At 46.3% G+C, this 17,260-nt stretch overlaps 2 protein-coding genes across 5 annotated transcripts in view; one reads left to right on the top strand and one right to left on the bottom strand.

Annotated features, from left to right (window-relative positions):
• PMM2 (phosphomannomutase 2) overlaps nt 1-14,655 on the bottom strand; it is a 45,017-nt gene extending 30,362 nt beyond the window's left edge. For all 3 annotated transcript variants that reach the window (XR_004262574.1, XR_004262573.1, XM_032258079.1), the window contains exons 1-4: nt 14,489-14,655; nt 9,592-9,703; nt 6,095-6,171; nt 4,532-4,623 (exon numbers count right to left, since the gene is read on the bottom strand). Coding sequence is in view for 1 of the 3 variants with exons in the window: in XM_032258079.1 (XP_032113970.1) it covers nt 4,532-4,623; nt 6,095-6,171; nt 9,592-9,703; nt 14,489-14,554 (347 nt within the window). In the remaining 2 variants the exon portion in view is untranslated. The remainder of the gene's footprint in view (nt 1-4,531; nt 4,624-6,094; nt 6,172-9,591; nt 9,704-14,488) is intronic.
• A 49-nt stretch (nt 14,656-14,704) lies between these two features.
• TMEM186 (transmembrane protein 186) lies at nt 14,705-16,718 on the top strand. Of its 2 annotated transcripts, none has more exons than XM_032258078.1 (2): nt 14,705-14,821; nt 15,858-16,718. In XM_032258078.1, the coding sequence occupies exons 1-2, from the start codon at nt 14,819-14,821 to the stop codon at nt 16,497-16,499; spliced, it is 645 nt and encodes a 214-aa protein (XP_032113969.1). In that variant the 5' UTR covers nt 14,705-14,818; the 3' UTR covers nt 16,500-16,718. The 2 variants fall into 2 exon arrangements, with proteins under 2 accessions (XP_032113969.1, XP_032113968.1); XM_032258077.1 differs by lacking the exon at nt 14,705-14,821 and adding an exon at nt 14,828-15,046.
• Nucleotides 16,719-17,260: the final 542 nt, after the last annotated feature.

Below are 17,260 nucleotides of genomic sequence, written 5' to 3'. Positions count from 1 at the left end.
TGGGCATGGTGACGCATGCCTACAATCCCAGCTACTCGGGAGGCTGACACAGGATTGCATTATCCTTGGAGGCAAAAGTTGCAGTGAGCTGAGATCAAGTCCCTGCACTCCAGAGTGAATGACAGAGTGAGAACCTGTCTCCCAAAAAAAAAAAAAAAAAAAAAAAAAAGAAAGAAAGAAAGAAAAAGGTTATATTTTAGATATATTGGGCTAAACAAAATATTAAAATTCATTTCACCCCTTTTTGTTCAAAATATGGCTACAGAAAATTGAAAATTATACACAGCTCACTTTCTATTTCTGTTGGATAGTGCTGCTACTGGGCAGATAATTTTATGGTTAATAAAGAGCTATGAAAATGAATTCCAGCACTGGCAACAGCAGTCAGCTCCCTGAGGAGTTTGAAAATATATGTACCAGACACCTATTTTGCTACTGACCTCCTGAATAGACTGGCAGTACTAAGCATAGCTACACAGAAAAAAGTTCTGCGAATTGTCCAATGAGCCTCAGTAATAACTAAGGAAATTCAATTTGCCCAGCGGCAGACAGCTCCTAAACGTTTGACTTGATCACAGAAAATGAGAACCTTAGTTTAGACACTTCAAATGAAGACGTCTAAAGATGTTCTTTTGACTGCGTGTGGTGGCTCACACCTGTGACCTCAGCAGTTAGGGAGGCCAAGGCAGGTGGATGCCTTGAGCTCAAGAGTTTGAGACCAGCCTGGGCAACATGGCAAAACTCCGTTTCTACAAAAAATACAAAAATCAGCCGTGCACAGTGGTGCATGCCTGTATTCCCAGCTACTTGGGAGACTGAGGCAGGAGTATCGTTTCAGCCTGGGCGATGGAGGTTGCAGTGAGCCAAGATCGCATCACTGCACTACAGCCTGGCCAACAGGGGGAGACTCTTGTCTCAGAAAACAACGTTTTTTTCCCCCCACTGTTTCCAGTTTGAGTTTGGCTCACGCCTGTAATCCTAGCACTTTGGGAGGCTGAGGTGGGCAGATTCCTTGAGGAACCAGCTTGGCCAACATGATGAAACCCTGTCTCGACCAAAAATACAAAAAATAGCCAGACATGGTGGTGCATGCCTGTAGTCTCAGCTGCTTAAGAGGCTGAGGCAGGAGGATTGCTTGAACCTGGGAGTCGGAGGTTGCAGTGAGCTGAAATTGCACCACTGCACTCCAGCCTGGGCGACAGAGACTCTGTCTCAAAAACAAACAACCCACAACCAAAACAAACAAACAAAACCCCACCACCCAGTTTCTTAAAAGTTCAGATAGCTTGTAAGCTAAGTATCATTCTGAGTGATGAAATTTAAGCGTTCTCTGACAAACTATGCAGTGAAAAGTATCTTCTAATTCTAAACGCTGATGCCTGGGAACCCTAGGAAATATTTTCCCTGATTTTTTTTCTACTATTTTACTCTCATAGACTTGATCTCCAGGCACTGGCCATCTGAAAGGCCACATGCCACAGGCAGGGCTGAGGACCCGATTCCATGTTGGTGTGGCCTCTTAGGAGGCCGTGTGGCCCTGGGCACCTCTCCAAGCTGCCTCTTACTCACCTACGGAAAGGCTAACGGCACTCGCTCTGGTTACCTCCAAAGGGCCTCGTGAAAATCAAATGTGCCAGTTATGTAAAAGTACTTTGTAAACTGGGAAGCAGTGAATACACATCAAAGCAAAAACAGCAGAATCTCAATCAGCGGGATCCTCTCCCCGGCTGTGCTCAAATTGCAGAGAAAGAGGCAAATGATGTAACAAAAATTGCAAGCTTAAAAATCTCTCTCAATCCCATGTCCAGGCTGTCCCAGAGATGGCGGAGGCCCAGCCTGTCCTCTACCACTTCTGCATGTGCACTAAGGCACTAGGGGACTGGTGACCATGTCTTGGGTGACCCTAGGGCTGTGGGTCCTAATGATCAGAAAAAGAGCTCAATTCATTTCCCCCTACTCAAGGACATATTCTTCTTCTCATTTCCAAGGCACAGAGAAGTTGATAGTTTAGAAAGGCTTCCCTGGCTGTGCGTGGTGGCTCAGACCTGTAATCCCGCACTTTGGGAGGTCAAGGTGGGTGTATTACTTGAAGCCAGGAGTTCGAGACCAGCCTGGCCAACGTGGTGAGACCCCACCTCTACTAAAAATACAAAAATTAGCCAGGCATTGTGGCCAGTGCCTGTAATCCCAGCTAATAGGGAGGCTGAGGCAGGAGAATCGTTTGAACCTGGGGGGGTGGAGGTTGCAGTGAACTGAGCTCGTGTCACTGCACTCCAGCATGGACAAGTAAGTGAGACTCCATCTCAAAAAAAAAAAAAAAAAAAAAAAAAAAAATGAAAGTGGTTTACCAAACATTCAGTTCCACCAAGACCTGGGCTCTCTGAGTCTTAATGCATCTGCCTGGCCAGCATGGGGCATGTGGTTTGTGTTGTCAGGCAAATGTGGAAAGATGTGGGTCAAGGCGGGTCTCAGTTGTGCCTCCTGGATTCACCAGGTCTCTTCTATTCTGGAATTATGGCTCTCCACATTCTTCTCCCTTGCTAGATGATACACTCTTTGAGGACAGGATTATGCCTTTTTTCTTTTTTTTAATCCTCCCTTAGTGCTCAGCCCAAAGTAAAAATGGAGCTGAACCGGGGTATTTGCATATTTTATCTTTTTGCCATGGAAAATTTCTCTCACACACAAAAGTAAACAGCATAGGACGAGTCCTCATGTACCCAGCACCCAGCTGCAACAATCACCAATGCAGGTCCAGCCCGTCTCATGCAGGCCTCCTCTTGGGCTAAGGGACGTTCCTGCACTCTGGCTGGAGGTGCTGAGCAGGAGGCACTCGGGTTATGAATATGAATCCTAATAGTGTGAAGCAGCCTCTGAAGTACAGACCGTCCTGAAATTGAACTGCCACTTAAAACATGTTTCCGACCCTGATGATTAAGGTGTTAACATAATAAGCATTGAAAACTGGGGGGAAAAAATGAGAAGTATTTCAAAGAAATCATCTGTAACCTCACCATCAAGAAACAGCCACTGTTAGCATCTGGGTCTATTTCCTGCCAGTCTTTTTACTGTGGGCATTATGTTCATCATTATTTTTATTACTATTATTTTTAAAATGGAATTGAGATAATAATAGCACCCACGGAAGAAGATAGGTCCCCAAATCAAACACTGATGGAAGCCAGGGGTGGTGGCTAATGACTGTAATCCCAACATTTGGGAGACTGAGGTGGGAGGATGGCTTGAGGCCAGGAGTTTGAGGCAAGTCTGGGCAACATGGCAAGACCCTGTCTCTATAAAAAATTAGCCAGGCGTGGTGGCATGAGCCTGTAGTCTCACCTACTCAGTAGCCTGAGGTGGGAGGATCAGCTGAGGCAAGGAGGTTGAGGCTGCAGTGAGCTATGATCATGCCACTGCACTCCAGCCTGGGCAACAGGGTGAGATCCTCTCTCTCCTCCACCCCCTCAAAAAAGAAAGCAAGCCTACGGAGTCAGAAAATTAGAGAGGCAGTCTGTGAAAGACTGGACCCATGTCCATGGGTCAGGTGGCAGCTGTTCAGGTGACAGCTGCCAGGGGGGAATGGGGACCCAGAGTAGCCAGGTCTCAAATTTGTCAACAGAAGCCAGAAATCCAGATGTTTAAAACATAAAATAGGGCCGGGCACAGTGGCTCACACCTATAACCCCAGCGCTTTGGGAAGCTGAGATGGGTGGATCACTTGAGGTCAGGAGTTTGAGACCAGTCTGGCCAACATGATGAAACCCTGTCTCTACTAAAAATACAAAACAAACTTAGCTGGGCACAGTGGTATGTGTCTGTAATCCCACCTACTCGGGAGGCTGAGGTAGAAGGATTACTTAAACCTGGTGGAGACTGCAGTGAGCCAAAATCCTGCCATTGTACTCCAGCCTGGGTCACAAAGTGAGATTCTGCCTCAAAAATAAATAATAAAACAAATGTAAAATTGAACTTTTATATGATGGCAATTCATCCAGATTTTCTTTAACATCACGGGCCAACCAGATTTGTGTTTTACATGGATCTGGCCCAAAGGCTTCCTGTCTGAGACATCCAGATCTAGTTTCTGTTGCTTTTTGTACACATGCTGTTTCACTGCTGTTTCCTCTCACTGACAGCCTTTGAAAGCATACAGTCTTCAATGGCTGTATAAATCTCCATCATGGGGACAAGCCATCATTTATGCAATCATTCTTATACTGTTGGCTTTGTGGACTGTTTCCAATTATTCCTTACTAACTGCTGGGCTTTGGATTTAAATTAGCCGGCCCACGGTGGCCACTAAACCCTGCTGTGAACCCGTAGCACCAGAGCAGCCAGAGAAAATGTGGATTTCTAAGCTTGGCTCTCAGGCTTTCTGAATCAGAATTGCCAAGGGGTGGGCTAAATATCAGATTTTGTTTTTAAAACTCTAGGTGATTCTTAGAATCCTATTTGGAGAATGCCCACATTAACCCACCACATGACACTATGCTATATTCCAGTGATATCTCTTTGTTAAAGGCAAACCCACCTCTTCTTTGGGAGTTTGATTTTTGCAATGTAGCTCAGACAGTAGTTGATTAAATCTTGGATTAGGGCCTCACCCAGATGACTTTGAATATTCTAGACAAAGAAAATACTTGAGTTATTTCATTCAGCAGGAGCATTTTCAAAACAGCTTTACAACAAACCCAGGCTCTTCAGCCACTATTGTTGAAAATCACTAGGCTGATGTAGCAGTGATGGTGACATGCCCCACTGCCTGTTTAATTCCTTCTCTTATTTCTCTGGTCAAAAACATTAGGCAAGCCAGAAAGGCTTTAGTCAAAAGCACTTTCCGCTTCATTACCCAAGATTTTTTACTCATTATTGTTCAAATGCTTCCTGTAAGGCCCAAAGAGCTTACTGCTGCCACTTTCATTCAATTAAAATATCTCCAGATATTGTTAGGAAATATATTTGTTCCACTTCAGCATTCTCTTATGTCTGAACAGAATGAGCTTACTACTACTAAGAGCTACACACAATCTCTTAAAAATGCTTATAGTGGCCAGGTGTGGCAGCTCACAACTGTAATCCCAGCGCTTTGGGAGGCTAAGGCGGGTGGATCACTTGAGTCAGGACTTCGAGACCAACCTGGCCAACATGGTGAAACCCTGTCTCTATTAAAGATACAAAATGAGCTGGGCCTGCCAGTGGATGCCTGTAATCCCAGCCACTAGGGAGGCTGAGGCAGAAGAATCACTTAAACCCAGGAGGCAGAGGTTACAGAGAGCCAAGATTGAGCCACTGCGCTCCAGCCTAGGCAAAAGAGGGACACTTTTTAAAAAAAAGAAACAAAAAAAAAAAAAAAAAAAAATTCTTAGAGGCAGCCTGCTCTAGTTTTATCATCCCAGAAATGTTATTAATAGATTTAAAGCCAGGCAAGGTGGCACGTGCCTTTAGTCCCTGCTACTTGGGAGACCGAGGCAGGGAGATCACCTATGCCCAGGAGCTCTAGGCTACTAGGATTGCACCACTGTACTCCAGCTTGGGTGATACAGCAAGACCCATCCTTTAAAAAGAAAGAAAAGGCTGGGCACGGTGGCTCATGTCTGTAATCCTAGCACTTTGGAAGGTCAAGGTGGATGGATTACTTGAGGTCAGGAATTAGAGATCAGCCTGGCCAACATGGTAAAACCCAGACATTACTAAAAATACAAAAATTAGTTGGGCATAGTGGCATGTGCCTGCAATCTTAGCTTCTGGGGAGGCCGAGGCACAAGAATTGCTTGAACCAGGGAGGCGGAAGATGCAGTGAGATAAAATTGTGCCATTGCACTCCAGCTGCAGCCTGGGCAACAGAGCAAGACTCCATCTCAAAAACAAAACAAAAAAGAAAGACATATTTGATTTTAAAAGTATAAAAATTTAGTTATCAATTTATAATATGTAACAGTCACATAGTTCAACATTCAGAACAAAAAAGAATACAGAGTGAAGATTCATTTCTACCTCATTCCTCATCTCCCCTTTAGAATGCTCTAAAGGGGCATTCAACGTGAAATGCCCTTTTAGAATACACTTAATAGAACATAGTAACTAAAGTACCTACCTGTTTACACAAGAGTTTCCCATCTTTGTATGCTACCAAGCCATTTTCTGGAAACACATAATCATATTTTTCAAGCACTACAATCAAAACAACAAAAACACTTAGAATGCAATGAATCAAAACCTGTGTTCTGACTCCTTGATGAACAATGACTACCAAGAAAACTGCTAAACTCTAATAAGGACTGTGAAAGACTATCTCATCATAACAAACTAAGAGAAGAGTTTGGAAACATGTTTGTTATTATTTAATGGCTCTTTTTGGTTACACAATTCAACTTTAACTGGGCAGGAGATAAGAGACTTGGTGACAGATTATCATGTGTCCCTGACTTCAGCCTGCTCGTCTGTAGAGGAAGATGCTGGTCCATGATGCTGACGGTTCAATAGCAGCAACTAGGGCAGTGAGTGAAAATGCAGTTTCCAAGCTCTGCTCTCCGGCTTCCTGAATCAGAATCACCAAGGGACAGGCTACATATATTTTAAAAAAGCTCTTTGGGATGGGTGCGGTGGCTCACGCTTGTAATCTCAGCACTTTCGGAGGCTGAGGCGGGCAGATCGTGAGGTCAGGAGTTTGAGACCAGCCTGGCCAACATAGTGAAATCCTGTTTCTACTAAAAATACAAAAATTAGCTGGGTGTGGTGGTGGGCACCTCTAATACCAGCTACTCTGGAGGCTGAGGTGGGAGAATCACTGGAAATCGGGCGGCAGAGATTGCAGTAAGTCGAGATTACGCCATTGCACTCCAGCCCAGGCGATAGTCCGTGACTCTGTCCCAAACAAAAAGTGCTTTGGTGGCCAGGTGCAGTGACTCACGCCCATTATACCAGCACTTTGGGAGGCTGAGGTCAGGAGTTTGACATCAGCCTGCCCAACATGGTGAAACCCCATCTCTACTAAAAATACAAAGATTAGCCAGGCATGGTGGCAGGTGCCTGCAGTCCCAACTACTTGGAAGGCTGAAGCACAAGAATCACTTGAACCCAGCAGGCAGAGGTTACAGTGAGCCCAGATCACACCACTGCACTCCAGCCTGAGCCAGAGAGCAAGACTCTGTCTTAAAAAAAAAAAATCTCTTTGGTGATTCTTGTAATCAGTCTGGTTTGGAAACTATCCATGCTGTCAACCTGAATGAAGGGATTCTCAAACTTTAGGTACCTGTTAAAATGCAGATCCCCCATGTGTTGGGTGGGGTCCCCACACTCGTATTTTAATAAGCTTCCCAGGTGATTCTGATACAGGTGGGCCTTCAACCATCTTTTAGTTTGTGATTGTTTTGATTCTGTTGTTGCGTGTCTCTGAAAGGTGCAGACACTATGTTACGCTGACACAAAACTTCCCTGAGCAAGTGGTTAAATAGAAATCTAGATGCAGGCCGGGCGCGGTGGCTCAAGCCTGTAATCCCAGCACTGTGGGAGGCCGAGGCGGGTGGATCACGAGGTCAAGAGATCGAGACCATCCTGGTCAACATGGTGAAACCCCGTCTCTACTAAAAATACAAAAAATGAGCTGGGCATGGTGGTGCGTGCCTGTAATCCCAGCGACTCAGGAGGCTGGGGCAGGAGAATTGCCTGAACCTGGGAGGCGGAGGTTGCGGTGAGCCGAGATTGCGCCATTGCACTCCAGCCTGGGTAACAAGAGCGAAACTCCGTCTCAAAAAAAAAAAAAAAAAAAAAAAAAGAAATCTAGATGCAGAAGGAGTGATCCTGGGCAGGGGACAGGATTCTTAGGGCTTCATGATCCCCAGTATATGGTTTACAGCATTTCTAAGTAGGAGACCTACAGGGGAAACGGAGTGGAAATGTAACAGAGAGTTTCAAAGGGATTGCAGAGTTAAGTCTTCTAGTAATGATGATCCAGTAAATACAGTCTACACAAATTTGGACTGTAAGATATCATATTTACAGGCCAGGCGCAATGGCTCCCGCCTGTAAGCTCAGCACTTTGGGAGGCTGAGGTCGGTGGATCACCTGAGGTCAGGAGTTTGAGACTGGCCTGACCAACATGGAGAAACCCTGTCTGTATTAAAAATACAAAATTAGCCGGGCATGGTGGCACATGCCTGTAATCCATTACTTGGGAGGCTGAAACAGGAGAATTGCTTGAACCTGAGACGCAAAGGTTGCAGTGAGCTGAGATTGCTCCACTGAACTCTAGCCTGGGCAACAAGAACAAAACTCTGTCTCCAAAAAAAAAAAAAAAAAACCAAAAAAAAAAACGATATTTACAATAGTAGTTCTCAAATGGGGGTGATTTTACAAGGAGGTCATTTGGCAATGTCTGGAGACATTTTTGGTTGTCACAGCTGTATGTGTGCATGTATGTATGCTGCGGGCATGTAGTGGGTAGAGGCCCGGGATGTTGCTAAATACCCTACAAAGCACAGAACAGCCCTAACTGGTCCAAAGTATCAATAGTGCGGAGGTTGAGAAATCTTGCTCTAGAGGAGCTGGTTCCAAGATGTGAGAACTCTGGGGACAATGGGGGATAAAAGAACAATCAATTCATCCACCTCTGCACTTACTATTTTTTGTTCTTTTTTGAGATGGAATCTCGCTGTTGCCCAGGTTGGAGCGCAGGGGTGCAATCTTGACTCACTGCAACCTCCGCCTCCTGGGTTCAAGTGATTCTCTTGCCTCAGCCTCCCGAGTAGCTGGGATTACAGGCTCATGCCACAACACTCGGCTAATTTTTTGTATTTTTAGTAGAGACGGGGTTTCACCATGTTAGTGAAGATGATCTCGATCTCCTGACCTTGTGATCTGCCCACCTTGGCCTCCCAAAGTGTTGGGATTACAGGCGTGAGCCACCACGCCCGACCCACTTATAATTTCTTATAGGCCAAGAGGTCCTGGGGCTATGGAGATGAATAATGCATACTCCTGCTCTTCAAAAACGTATCATCAGATAGTGTGCAATAATTACAGAATGCTACATTAGCAGGGTTGTGCACTAGAATCTCTCAGAGGTACTTGCTAAGATAGGATTCCCAGGCCAATAGACCTATCAAGTCAGTATCTCCAGTAAAGGGGTCAATAAGCTTCTCCAGTTTTCCAGGATCCTGTGCTGGCAATTCTGTTCCAGTGGTGGGGAGGTGAGAGAGGCTGTCAGAGGGACAATATGAAGACCGGTCAGACTAGGGCTAGAAGGACACTGAATGGGTACAAGTAAGAATTATTCCAGGCAGAGAGATTACCATGTGCAAAGACACAGCAGCTGACCTTCCTAGGTGAATCTACTCACACATCTGAGTACCCAGTTCTCCATCAGTAACTCTTGAAATTTACTGGATTAAAAGCAGAGAAAAAATAAAGATGAAGAAAATGTTTCCAAAAATAAAAAAAAATAAAAATAAAAAACGAAAATGTTTCCCAAACAAGGAAGCAGAAAGTCTGTCATATGGGAACAAGAATTCAGGGCAGCCTATGATATTCAGCCACAACATCCTGATAAGAAGTTAACGTTTTACCAGGTATAATCAGCAACCTATCACTCACCATCATTTCCCAGTTGCTCCTGTACTTTCTCAAAGTCCGACCCGCCTACCACTCCGATTTTGATCTTCTGCCTCAATTTTTGCAAGAAGTCATCCATTTCTTTGGTAATTTTCTAAATTTCAAGAAGGAAAATACAACAGTCATTAGCCACAAAATAATCAGGTGACTAAAACCCTAAGGGTAACACAATTACACAAGTTTTATCTTTCTATTTAAAAATTAAAGAAAAAAAAGTTTTTGGTATATGGTCTCACTTGCCACCCAAGCTGGCGTGCAGTGGTATGGTCATAGCTCACTGCAGCCTCGACTTCCCTGGGCTCCGGCGATCCTCCTACCTCAGCCTCCTGAGTAGCTGGGACCACAGGTATGTGCCATCATACCTGGCTACTTTTTAAATTTTTTGTAGAGACGAAGTTTTGCCATGTTGCCCAGGCCGGTCTGGAACTCGGGTTCAGGAGATCTGCCAACCTTGGCATCCCAAAGTGCTGGGATTACAAGCATAAGCCAGGCCTACAAGCCTTATTTTCATACATGCCAATTCAGTTACCAGCAATGTACACAGTTCAAATATTTCAGTTGTAATTTAGAGGCATTTTTACCAGAATAAACTTGTGTTTTTTTGCCAAACTTTGAACACACAGGTAATAGATTAGTAGCTGTTTTGCAATGTCCCAGTTATTTTTCTATGCATTTATAATACCCATCTATGGGCACGTATAGAAATAGGTCTTATTATTGAAACATAAATGGAATCATCCTATGTACTGTGCAGTGACTTGCTTTCTTAGCACTATGTAGTGGTGATCTTTTCATGCCAACACAGATCTACCTCATCCTTCCTTTTAAATGCTAAACTATACACCACTTACGGGTTTAATTTTTTTTTTTTTTTTTTGAGACGGAGTCTTGCTGTGTTGCCAGGCTGGAGTAGTGCCAAGATCTCGGCTCACTGTACCCTCTGCCTCCCAGGTTCAAGCAATTCCTCTGCCTCAGCCTTCAGAGTTGCTGGGACTATAGGCAAGTGCCACCACACCCGGCTAATTTCTTTTGTATTTTAGTAGGGACAGGGTTTCACCATATTGGCCAGGATGGTCTCTATTTCCTGACCTCCTGATCTGCCTACCTCGGCCTCCCAAAGTGCTGGGATTACAGACGTGAGCCACAGTGCTTGGCCCAAGTTGTTGATTTTAAAACAAAATAACATAATGTGATTAAAGAGGAAGCTCAGAACTGATTTATTGCCCAAAACAAAAAAATGTAAGAGATGACTAGAATTTTTAGTTTCTTCTAAAAGCAAAGCTCCTATCTAGAAAGAGTGATCTTAATGGTATAATCTTACAGTAAACTCCAGACTGTGTGGTAATTTTTAAAAAGTTGTACACTAAGATGAAAAAATAGCCCTACATTAAGACACATCACAATTTTTTAACTGTATTTTAGGTTCTGGGGTACATGTGCAGATCATGCAGGACTGTTGCCTAGGTACATAAATGGCGATGCGGTTTGCTGCCTCCATTCCCCCCATCACCTCTATCTGGCATTTCTCCCCATGTTATCCCTCCCCAACTTCCCCCCCCCACTGACCCTCCCCTCTAGGTATTTTTACAAGTCTTATAACTCAGTACTTTGAGCAATCTTAGTGGTACATTTACGTTGAATGTCTTTTTTTTTTTTTTTTTTTTTTTTTTTTGACGAAGTCTTGCTCTGTCACCCAGGCTAGAATGCAGTGGGTGGTCTCAGCTCACTACAACCTCCACCTCCCCAGTTCAAGCAATTCTCCTGCCTCAGCCTCCCAAGTAGCAGGGATTACAGGTGCCCATCACCACACTTGGCTAATTTTTTTGTATTTTTAGTAGAGACAGGGGTTCACCATGTTGGCCAGGCTAGTCTCAAACTCCTGACCTCGGCCTCCCAAAATGCTGGTATTACAGGCATGAGCTATGGCGCTCGGCTGAGTATCTCTTTTAAAAAGTTACTAGAAATTTAGAAAATACAAAAAACCATTTAATTCAACCTCAGTATAAAAATACTTGGAGTCCAATGATTAAAAATTTTTTTAAGAGTAATACATGAATTTGATTAAAATAAACTTGTACTGACAGGTTTGTAATAGAGTGTAATCTTTTCTACCTCTCACAGTGGAATCTGGACCTATTGGACAAAATCTAGGAGTAGTCTTTAAGACTCAGAATGTAGTGGCTCATGTCTGTAATCCCAGCACTTTGGGAGGCTGAGGTGGGCAGATCACCTGGGGTTAGGAAATAGAGACCAGCCTGGCCAACATGGTAAAACCCTGTCTCTACTAAAAATACAAAAATTAGATGGGCGTGGTGGCCCTCGCCTGTAGCCCAGCTACTTGGGAGGCTGAGGCTGGAGAATCACTTGAACCCGGGAGGCAGAGGTTGCAGTGAGCCAAGATCGTGCCACTGCACTCTAGCCTGGGCAACAGAGCTAGACTCCCTCTCAAAAAAAAAAAAAAAAAAAAAAAAAAAAGCTAGAACTGTGAAAATCAGAAAGTCAGAAACACTTTCCTGAATGGCATACCCACTGACTAGAACAGCTTCCACACCTTAGCATGGACAGGAAATGGCAAACTTGACAAGAACCAATGTCCTGAGGCCCAGGGACTTGTACAAGGTTGGCTGTGTAAAACTGAGGAGGTTAGGTCTTCACTGGGTATGTTTCCTTATGTTTACAATAGCAATAACAACTATCCTACCTGGGAAGAAAGATGGAGGAAGGCTGAGAGGGTCCAGTGATACCATGAAAAAGAGTTGGCAATGTAAATCCTAGACCACAATGGCCCACAGACCAAATTGGGCAGCTGTTGGTTTTTGTAATAAATAAATAAAATTTTATTGCTCCTGCCTCAGCCGCTGAAGTAGCTGGGATTACAGGCACCTGCCGCCACGGCCAGCTCCTGCCCCAGCCTCCCTAGAAGCTGGGATTACAGGCACCTGCCACCATGCCCGGAGTAGAGACGGGGTTTCGCCATGTTGGCCAGATTGGTTTTTATAGGGTTTATGGCCGGTTGTGCACTAAAGCTGAGTGGTTACTATAGACCATATGGTCTGCAAAGACAAAAGGATACGCTATATGACCCTTTACAAAAAATGAATTAGGGACTGCAGTTTTAGACGACTATGGTTTTTTTTTTTTTTTTTTGAGACAGAGTCTCCCTCAGTTTCCCAGTCTGGAGTACAGTGGCATGATCTTGGCTCACTTGAACCTCCACCTCCTAGGTTCAAGCAATTCTCTTGCCTCAGCCTCCCAAGTAGCTGGGACTACAGGCGCACACGGCCACACCTCATTTTTTGTAATTTTTTTTTTTAGTAGAGACGGGTTTGCACCGTGTTGCCTAGGCTAGTTGTGAACTCCTGAGCTCGGGCAATCTACCTGCCTCAGCCACCCAAAGTGCTGAGACTACAGATGTGAGCCACCATGCCCGACCTGCACTATGGGCTTTTAACAACCCACAAGTGTGTGACTGCTGAATCTCAGAGGCAGTAAAAGCTGTTGAGGAACTTGGGGGTGTCAGCACTAGGTGGATCAAACCTGTGGCTGAGAAGTGCAATTGATATGTCTAAGGTCACAGGCATTTTACGTGGACTTCTGGAGCACACCAGCGTTACCACAAGCGAAAAACTACAAGGGATGAGGGTAGGTGAGGACAGTGAGGCCACTGGGGTCCAGTGTCAAGTTCAAATGGCTGGTGTGCAGTGACCAAGTTCTCAAAAGCGGACAGAAGAGCCTCATCTCAAGGCTGATCGTAACTGAAACTTATCTGTGCCTGTAGCAGCAATATCTGGAAGTGGAAAGCAAGTTTCCAAGGCCCTAAAGAGGGTCTCAGGAGGCAGCCTTTAATAACCTAGGGGTCCTCCATCTCCCGAGTCCACTGCAGGGGCTGGAGATGGGTGTGGTGGAGGTGGCTGTTTATTGAGGCCTAGTGTGTTACAGGCAATATAACTTCAAGAATTTATGCAATCTCACCTGAACCTCACAGACACCATATGGCACAGGGGGTAATATTCCCATTCAAAGCTGAAGATGAGGTCAGGCATGGTGGCTCATGCCTGTAATCCCAGCACTTTGGGAAGCTGAGGCGAGTGGATCACCTGCGGTCAGGAATTTGAGACCAGTCTGGCCAACATGGCGAAACCCTGTCTCTACTAAAAATATAAAAATTAGCATGGCGTGGCGGCAGGTGCCTTCAATCCAGCTACTTGGGAGGCTGAGGCAGGACCCGGGCGTGGTGGCAGGTGCGTGCAATCCCAGCTACTTCGGAGGCTGAGGCAGGAGAATTGCTTGAACCTGGGAGGCGGAGGTTGCAGTGAGCCAAGATCGCCCCATTGCACACTAGCCTGGGAGACAAGAGCGAAACTCAGTCTCCCAGGCTAGTGTGCAATGGGGCGGTAGATGCTGAGGCTCAGAGAAGTTAATGACTTGCTCAAGGTTACACAGCTGTCAAGAGGTGAAGACGAGACTCCACTAGATCTGTTTGATCTGGAAACCTTTTTTAAATATTATTCACGGCACAGCTCATTGGTTTCAGGACTGAGAATGTCACATAGCTGATAAGGGGGCTTGATCTCGGATACAAATCCTGGTCCATCAGTCCCGAGGACCAGCGGTGAGTCCAGATTGCATTTTCCAACCCAGCACAAGTTTCTTGAGTTTTTCAGCCCCGTCTCATCTCTCCAAGCACCAAGAGCTCTTGAAGAGCTGGTCAGGGCTTCACTTGCATTTCTCCAGGACACCCAGAATAGTGTTCAGCCCCCGTGAACACTTCTGCGGTCCTCAGGTACCCCTTGGCGCCCACCGTGAATGGTTGATAACTTCAACTGGGAACAGCACGGGCTCCGGGTCGGCTGCTACCAGCCCGCCGGGCGCCACTTACCTGCCGCGGAGCGGTGAGGGTCCCATCCACGTCGAAGAGGCAGAGCGCTGGGCCGGGCGCTGCCATGTCCCCAGTTTCTAGCCGCACCTTACGAGACTCGTTGGCATCCGGAGCTCGGCCCGGAACTTCCGGGTTCGGCTCCCGAGCTGCAGGGCACGTCGGGAAGAGCAGACTCGGCTCCCACAATGCCTGGGACTAGCGCCAGCCACGATTCCTGGACCGCAAATCCCAGAGTGCAATGCGGTCACGCCCGCCTTGTACGTTCGAGCATGCCCTCTGAGAGGTTCCGGGGGCCGGTGGCATTTACTTCCGGCAGCAGGCGGTGGGACAATGGTAAGGAGGCGGGTGACGAGCCTTGTGGGGGTGATGTTTTTTGGGGATCGGGGTCAGGGCTGGGGCAGGCAGGCAAGACGCCTGACTTTCGGACTCGGAGAATCCCTAGTAGGAGGCTCCAGCGTGGGTTACGCTTCGCCATTCCCCGGCTTTCTCTGCCCTCCTTGGGTCACGTGCGCAGCAGTAGTACTCGCTAAAACTGGCCAAGCTCTCACAGTGCGTCAGGTACTAAGTTGAGGGCTCTAAAACCATCTTCTCGTTCACTGTGTTCTGAGTCCCCATTTTGAAAGGTGAAGAAACGGAAGCTCACGGGTGTGAAGGAAGTAATTTGCTCAAGAATCCATAGGCAGTGACTGTTGGAGCCAGAACCGGAACCAGAACTTTTACTGCCTCACTACTCACCTAATATCCTTGTGCTATGTGTTGGGGCCTCCCTGCCTCACTCCTCCTCCTCTGCTATTTCCGCTTCCCCAGACTAGGCTAAGAAAACAGCAGTGTCCTCTAGCACCCAAGATGACGTATAAATCACACAGAATTGGAAAGTTATTGGGATACATATCTCACAGATTTGTTGCTCGAGTTCCCCACTAAGACACTGATTATTTAGTTTCCTGCTTCGGGAAATGTTCACAACCCCTTGTGGATCCATTGTCCAGCCCAGAGTTGGCCCTCCTTAGATATGTTTTGAATTAATGAAGGCTGTACCTCCTTTCCTGTATTTGGAATTGCCTGGTGAAAGGAGGCCCGGTTTGAGAGTCGGACTCTACTGCACTCACTGACTGTGTTTTGGGTATATATTTTACCCTCTCTGGGCTCAGTTTCCCTAGTGGTAAAGTGGAAATAGGGATACCTATCTTAGGTAGCTGTTGTGTTGCTCACATGAGATAGCATCTGGCTTTACCCTTCCCTTTTCTGGCAATAATGGTGAAGTTGCAGGATTGGCGAAAGCCTTGGAGTAAGATGCTTTGCAGATGTTCACTGTGTGATTAATGTGGTTGAGTTCCATGAGAGAAATGGTCTGCTATCTCCCTTTCAGGCTGCGCTTCTCCGAGCTGTGCCTAGGTTTCCGGGAAAAACTGCGTGGGGACGGCCTCTCCATGGGCTGTGGTGCTGCAGTGGGCAGGAGGATCCTAAGAGGTGGCTGGGAAGCAGCACGTCACCCACCTCAAAGGAGAAATTACCAGACGCAGAGACTGAGAAATTCCGGATGTTTTACCGTTTTGATGCCATCAAATCCTTCGGGTACCTGTCTCGACTGAAGTTGGCACAGACTGCCCTGACAGTGATAGCTTTGCCACCAGGCTATTACTGGTACTCCCAGGGCCTCCTGACTCTCAAGTCCCTTTGCATCATGAATGGGGTGTCATGCTTTGCTCTGGCCATGCTCTGCTGGATGAGCTATTTCCTTCGGAGACTGGTTGGCATTCTGTATCTCAACGAGTCTGGCACCATACTGCGGGTGGCCCACCTGAACTTCTGGGGCTGGCGGCAGGACACATACTGTCCTGTGGAAGATGTGATACCCCTGACGGAAACCAAGGACGGTCCTGAGGAGCTGTTCATGCGTATCCAGCAATACAGTGGGAAACAGACCTTCTACTTCACCCTGCGCCATGGTCGCATCCTGGACAAAGAGTGTTTCATACAGGTGTTTGGGGCGCTGCAGACATTAAAGTGAACAACTGGGAGCTGGACCTCTGGGTAACCCTGGGTTGCCTGGATTGACAGGAAGGCCGAGGGTGTGCGCAAGGTTGAAGAAAGGGGATTGAGTACTTGGAGACTTTGCCTGGACACCTGGGAACATGTGTTTTGTGATGTAGAAATTTACAAGGTGAGATTTGGTGTCCAGGTTTAGGAAAAAGGCTCTAAATGCAAGTTCTTTTTTTTTTTCTTTTCATTTTTTGAGATGGACTTCGCTCTTTCCCCCAGGCTGGAGTGCAGTGGCGCGATCTCGGCTTACTGCAGTCTCTGCCTTCCAGGTTCAAGCACTTCTCCCACCTCAGCCTCCTGAGTAGCTGGGACTACAGGTGCCACCACACCTGGCTAACTTTTTTGGTATTTTTAGTACAGACGGGGTTTCATTATGTTGGCCAGGCTGGTCTCAAACTCCTGACCTCGTGATCTGACTGCCTCGGCCTCCCAAAGTGCTGGGATTACAGGTGTAAGCCACCGCACCCGGCTAAGTACAAGTTCTCATAGCACTTGTGTGTGACATTGAGTCAGATAATGGCCAGAAGTTTCTGTTAGGAGCCAGTTATTAAAGGAACCTATGCCAATGTCACCCAGAGAGTCCATTGCTGTGAAGTGGGAAGGCAAAGAGGTGTGGCGGGGGAGTGTAGGATTTGGAGTCAGAAGTCTCAGTTCTGTTACTTGTCCTGGGGCAGGTTATTGAGCCTCTTTGAACCTCCATCTATAAAATGGCAAGTCCTGTTTGTTTCA

Source organism: Sapajus apella, unplaced genomic scaffold (genome assembly GCF_009761245.1).
Source record: "Sapajus apella isolate SASKATOON/1434 unplaced genomic scaffold, GSC_monkey_1.0 scaffold99, whole genome shotgun sequence".
Classification (NCBI taxonomy): Eukaryota; Metazoa; Chordata; class Mammalia; order Primates; family Cebidae; genus Sapajus; species Sapajus apella.
The sequence above is the reverse complement of the archived record's forward strand: the minus strand, read 5'-3'. Positions and strand labels throughout refer to the sequence as shown.

Coding starts and splice junctions, on each gene's coding strand:
- TMEM186 (XM_032258077.1), top strand. CDS start 14,855: ATGTTTTTTGGGGATCGGGGTCAGGGCTGGGGCAGGCAGGCAAGACGC. Junction 15,047..15,857: donor AAGCTCTCACAGTGCGTCAG/GTACTAAGTTGA, acceptor TCTCCCTTTCAG/GCTGCGCTTCTCCGAGCTGT.